Source organism: Coregonus clupeaformis, chromosome 37 (genome assembly GCF_020615455.1).
Source record: "Coregonus clupeaformis isolate EN_2021a chromosome 37, ASM2061545v1, whole genome shotgun sequence".
In the NCBI taxonomy this organism is placed as follows: domain Eukaryota; kingdom Metazoa; phylum Chordata; class Actinopteri; order Salmoniformes; family Salmonidae; genus Coregonus; species Coregonus clupeaformis.
In genome coordinates, this window is record NC_059228.1 from 12,410,890 (window position 1) to 12,417,004 (window position 6,115).

The window sequence follows — 6,115 nt, forward strand, 5'->3', positions numbered from 1 at the left end:
AGGAATATGAAGTTCTCGACCTGCTTCACTATACAACCCCATCGATACACTGCTTCTGTTGGTTGTTCTCTTCTGTCACAGAATTTCCAAACATAAATATTTATTTTCGACTCTATAAATAATAAATGGAAATAAAGCAACAATGTGGAACTGTGTGTTAGGGGTGAGCGTAATGGACAAACATAGCAACAGTAGCAGGTGTCAAATATGTGTGCTAGAAAACGTTTTAAGTGCATAAGGAAAGTAAGGGTTCCTGGTGCTTTTGCGGATTTTACAAGCTTTAACTTTTAACTTACAACAGCCTACCTTTTGGAATTGTATTTATTTCATAGGTTAATTATATCAGTGTACGCTATAGTTATCAAAACAACATACTGCATCAGATTCGGTCTATCTAACCCATTTAAATGATACATCAAGTGAATGAAGGTATACGAACAAATCAAAGAAAGATACAATTTCAAAAAAGTATTTGTATTTATTTGACTGTTTTCATGATATTGCTGTTATTACAGTGTTCTTATTATTGCTGTCATTACAGTGAAATTGACCTCTGAATTACATTCACTATCAACACAACTAAAGTGCTTAGTTTCGCCCTTTTTGAAAACGATGATCTGTTTATTTTAGTTGATGTTTTATACAAAATGCAGGTGGTTCGGCTTACACCCTAAACATCAACTTTCAGAAATATTAAATAAGATGTAAGGTTTGTAATTTTCAGTAATTGTTTTCAGATAAATGTACATTTTGCTTTATCGTGTAACATGTTCCGGCAGGAGAAGAGATTATGTGTCTTTCTGGAGGTCCTCTCTCTTCTTTCTTTAAATATTATTTCAACACCACACAAATTAAAACAAAAGTATAGCAAGGAATAAAACATTAAATAGTATCTTATATTTAAAACCAAACAAGGTTATAAAACATATGTTCAAATACAAGTATTGAGAAATAAGACAAGTACACTGTACACCCCTAAGTTGATGGGACCGTTGCACATCTTTGGAAAATAACCCACTGGGCACACACTGGTTGAATCAACGTTGTTTCCACGTCATTCAATGAAATTACGTTGAACCGAGGTGGAATAGACGTTGCCTTGACGTCTGTGCCCAGTGGGAATTGTCTTCGAGGTGAGCATCATTTCCACGCAAATGTCCGAGCTCACTGTCTGCAACGGGGATTGACATCTATTTAGCTCTCATCGTCTGAATCACTGTTGGGAATGAGATCCCTCTGCAGCGACGATGATTTCAAAGTGCTCTTGTTGCTGTCCTGCTTGGAGGTGCTGGATAGGTCTATTGCCATGTCCTCACTGTCGTCGACAGCACTAGCGCGGTTGGGCCAGGACATGTCGCTGTCTTTCTCTTTAGTTTCCTCCGAGTAAGTATCCGAGTGGGTAGACTCTGGCGTACCTGGGGATTTCTTTACTATCTCCATGGACTTCTTGTGCATTCCTGCGTAAAGTGATAAAAATTAAAAACAATTAGTGTCAGCGTACACGTAACCTATAGGAAAATAAAGCCAAGTAAGTAGAGGTTATCCCTATTGGTAAACGACAATTTAACATTTAGGCCTACTTACATTTACATTTTAGTCATTTAGCAGACGCTCTTATCCAGAGCGATTTACAGTTAGTGAGTGCATACATTTTCATACTTCATCGTTATTATGTCTATGTTATGTTTATGTTAACTTAATGAAATATGTAGGCTACATGTAGGCCTATTTCAAACATTGTACAGTTACAAAACACATCTCAGCTATGTATTCAAGGGATTAAATACATATTTGAGTCTTATATTATTAATAAAGCAAACAACCTGCTGGCTCACCTAGAAGCCAGGGAGCACAGGAGCCCATCATCCCGCTCTTGGCGGAGTTGATGATTGATTCTGGCAGTGGGATGGAGTGGCGGACCATGGCACCGTAGAGCCCATACTCTGCCATCACACTGCTGCGTCCCCAGCACTTTTCACGTTTCCTCCACTTGGCCCGACGATTCTGGAACCATACCTGAAAAATAGGCACAAAATGTTAGATCTTTGGAAAACTTTCCGGATTAAACCATCAATAAGGCCATTGTAGGCCTACATGTCCGTTATAGCTTTGTAGTAGCCTACATTTTTTTATACGCCTACCTGTATTCTGTCCTCGGGCAATTCTGTCTTCATTGCTAACATTTCCCTGGCATATACGTCTGGGTAATGTGCTTCATGGAATGCCTTTTCGAGCTCCTCCAGTTGATGCGAAGTGAACACGGTTCTGTAAATTATTATTTTTTAAATGGGAAGCATTAATAAAGCAGGCATCCCAAATGAATTCATTGTACTAGTTTAATGTAATAGCCTACTCAATGTCTATTTTTTTGCTCTGGAGCATAATGCGTAATACCAACCTGTGCCTCCTTTTCTTTCTCTTCTGTGAGTTCCCTGTGTTTTTCGAATCGTTTCGATCACCAGAGAGACATTCGTCATCTGAAAAGAAAAGGAAAACATATATTAGAGACAAAAGGATCTATCCAAAATCAAACGAATAAATGTTAAATGAAAATTGTGCTGAAAAAGGTAATACATGGAGAGCTTATAAATGGGATATAGACTAATCGAATATAACTGTATCTCTCAAAAATTACATGTTGGAATGTTATCCAAAATAACAGATCCCATATTAGTATCGCGCTAAATCAACCTTGATCGCAATCAAATTTGAAATAAATTGAGCTACATGAAGAAGTGGCGATTTCAGCACCCCCCGAGAATACATGCGAAGTGGACAGCTTCCCTAAAATATATAAAGTCAACGATTTTAAGTGAGCTTGTACCAGAGTAGGGGTCTCTTTGTTGCTCCAAGTTCTGCATGAAATGGCTCTCGGTTCTGGACTGAAGGAGGGGTATGTGACTCGGTAGGAAGCAGGGGGCCCCCGCAGGTTGCTGAGCCGCCAAACTGCACAGAAACCCAAGACCAAGCGGCAAGGATCCTCCAGCGAAAGGGAATCCCATCCCAGTGCTCTGAATATCCCCGTTTCCTCCTACTCCATGAGGTCCGGATGGGCGAGGCTGGAGATCCGTTTCAAGACCCAGTAGGTCGGTGATGGCAAAGCCTTTAGACCTAAACCCAGATCCATGAAATCGTGACTTATCGATCCCAAATGATGGAGCCAGCATCTTGACTTTGGGCTTTTCCTCAGAGCCATCCTCTCTTCCTATCATGGTTGTCATTGTAAAGCGCTACTTTCTCTTTCTCCTGTAGCTCGGGGTGATGAGGCGGGAGATGACAAACGGGAGGACAATTTATCCCTGTGTCATATCCAGGGATAACCTCCAGTGACCAATCAGAGCAAAAGGGACCCGTCAAACCGAAAGGAGGCGTTTCCCTTTTTCAATCCCAAAGGATTAATTGCCACCAATTTCCCATCAAATCCGATAAGGATTTTCTCCTCTGTCCTCTCTATCTGAATTGGTCCTAAGTGTTTTTATCTGATGGCTAATGTCACTTATGTAGCCAGATCTGCAGGCTAAACAATAATGAATGCTTTCCAACTTTCATAATCCTATTTTGAAGGAATACAGGCCATGTGACATTTTGCAATTATCAACCTAAACTGAAAGTGAGTTTTTTAGCAATCAAACTTGTATTAATTTTATCTCAATCTGCTGTTGTTGGGCTATGGTCATTGCTCAGTGATGCTTCAATGTCATTTTTGTATTATTTGTAAATGAACAAACATATTATATCCCAACGAAAATCTTTTTTTGCCCGTGTAGTGAAAATTAGAGAATAGCCTTTTGATTTGGGACTAGCCTATTTAGCGTGACAGCCTATATAGCCAAACTGGAAATAGGTTTAAAACACAAAAAGATTAATATTTGAAAATAAGTTTAAATCATTGGTTTATTCTAATCGCTCTCTGGGATTGAATGAATTGCATGTTAAATTCATTTTGGCAAAGAATATTATATAATAGGCTATAGCAAACTAATGAATGCAACCTGCAGAATAAAGAACATTTAAATAGCCTGGAAAGGTGGCCTGGCGATGTCAGTTGACACATTTGGAAAGTGATTTGTTTCTGTCAATGCAACATCTCGATACTTTTTTATGTTTCCACGATATCAATATTTTTGCAACATTTCTTTGCACCACAAAGTGAAAAAAAAAAGTAGGCTAGGCCTATGGATGCCAGAAAAATAATAACAAAGAAAATCCATAATTTGCATGCACATCACATCTTGCATTCAAATTACTTTTACAAACGACAGTTTACAACATCTGATTCGATATTTACAACTGATTTGGTCTCTTTCCACTCTAGCCTATTAGACACTCCTGATAAATAAAAAAGAAAGCGCGCATTGATTTCATATTAAAGAAAGGTCAAAATCTCCCTGGGTAATTGGTCTTTGAATTACAGTGTAATTTGTCTCTGAATTTTAAAAGAAAATGGTTCTGCAATGTTGAAAATTTCAATTTATTTGAGAAGAAATAGGGAATTATTTACGAAAAGTATAAGGGTGTCCATTAGGCCGCAACTGTATTTGTCCCTTGCTGTATAGCCTAAAATATTTTGCTCTCAGGGTATTTATTGACCTAGCCCATAAGTGGTCAGAAATGTGTGTGTGTGTGTGTGTGTCACAGTGTGAGTGTGGTCGCCCTATTTCCAACAGCAAACGAGGCGCTGATCTTAATATAATGTAATATTCATCATTATGACGTGGATGACACATGGCCCTCTAAATACACTTTCACTAGGCCAGAGCAAACTAACGTGGAGAAAATCTCCCGGTGTAATTAGAGTTCGTAATCCGACCCTTCACCAACTTTCCTGTCTGAACAGATATTAGGATAAACCCGTAATTGATTTGACGTGGACGCAGAATCAGCTTTATTTTTGAAGGCTAGAAAAAGAAACTCCTTGTGTAAAAGTACATCTGGAAATTAGGACCAAATTATGGTAATTCCAACGGATTGAGTGGAAGGGGTGTGTTGCTGCCTGCAGGTACTTTGTAATAGAAAAAACGGAGTGGCTGCGGATGCTACTTTTAATGGACCTTTATTCATGACCTCTTAATATCCCGGCGCTTCTGCGCATGTGCGGGATTCTCTACATATGCATCTGCTCTACTCCTAGGGGCGATACAGACGTAGGCAATTGACGCCCTACGAACGCCATTCCTACACACTTCTCAGTAGTTGGTATTCAGACTTACCTTAGGGAGGCGCACAATGAGGTTTGCGGGTGTGGTTCCCTTGCATACACTGAATACATTTAATTAAACCCCATAAAACACACCCAATGGGTCACCTACCAATTTGATCCGGGTTTTTTTTCTGTTCATTTCTCTCAAGCAATCCCTTTAAATATGGTGTACCTTTCATTTGAATTTGATCGGCACTAGACTTGAATGTAGACTATGGAGAATGCGTTCAGAATATAGAAAGATAGCCATGAAAACATGTGCATGTTTGTCTCTGTTTCAGAACCCATGGGTAGATTTAAAAACACTGATTTTACACATTATTTATGTTTAGAGAATAATCATGAATCTTATAATAATATGCCATTTAGCAGACGCTTTTATCCAAAGCGACTTACAGTCATGTGCGCATACATTTTTACGTATGGGTGGTCCCGGGGATCGAACCCACTACCCTGGTGTTACAAGCGCCATGCTCTACCAATTGAGCTACATCGGACCATCTTAATAGAGCCTTTACTCACAATCGAAAAAAAAGTGGTTTGATTCATTCTGAAAGTTGCCACATTCAGTTCATCAATGGTAAGTTTGGAAGTAGTGTAGACTACAATATAATTATAATATGGAGAATAGCATATAATAGTATGATATAATAAATATACCCTAATAGCCCATACCGATCATGGAACTGTGTGATGGCAAGTGCTAGCTTTCTCCGTGGTCAAGTTCAAAGTAATGGTTTAAGCTCCAAAATTAGCTCCATAATGATTTAATAAGCCTACATGTTCCAATGTATTTTTACTACAATTTGTATTTGGCCTTCATTCAATAGTATCCACTATTACTTGACCCTCAGCCGCAACCACAAGGATGTGACAGCGTTTACAGAGGAAATAAATAAAGGTAGGCTAAATCAA

The 6,115-nt window shown here is 38.8% G+C and overlaps 1 protein-coding gene across 2 annotated transcripts; it reads right to left on the reverse strand.

The window, feature by feature from the left end:
* Positions 1-458: 458 nt before the first annotated feature.
* LOC121553318 (visual system homeobox 1-like) lies at positions 459-3,276 on the reverse strand. Of its 2 annotated transcripts, none has more exons than XM_041866345.2 (5): positions 2,825-3,276; positions 2,399-2,477; positions 2,142-2,265; positions 1,836-2,016; positions 459-1,457 (listed from the first exon to the last, which is right to left on the reverse strand). In XM_041866345.2, exons 1-5 carry the CDS (start codon positions 3,219-3,221, stop codon positions 1,195-1,197), a joined length of 1,044 nt encoding a protein of 347 aa, XP_041722279.1. In that variant the 5' UTR covers positions 3,222-3,276; the 3' UTR covers positions 459-1,194. The 2 variants fall into 2 exon arrangements, with proteins under 2 accessions (XP_041722279.1, XP_041722278.1); XM_041866344.2 differs by having other exon boundaries at positions 1,824-2,016.
* Between the last annotated feature and the right edge of the window lie 2,839 nt (positions 3,277-6,115).

What these genes read in the sequence shown, in the direction of transcription:
- LOC121553318 (XM_041866344.2), bottom strand. Translation starts at nt 3,221, where the DNA reads ATGACAACCATGATAGGAAGAGAGGATGGCTCTGAGGAAAAGCCCAAA. An exon ending in AGAAAGAAAAGGAGGCACAG is followed by an intron (nt 2,266 to 2,398) that starts GTTGGTATTACG and finishes AATAATTTACAG; the next exon opens with AACCGTGTTCACTTCGCATC. An exon ending in TGCCCGAGGACAGAATACAG is followed by an intron (nt 2,017 to 2,141) that starts GTAGGCGTATAA and finishes CCTATTTTTCAG; the next exon opens with GTATGGTTCCAGAATCGTCG.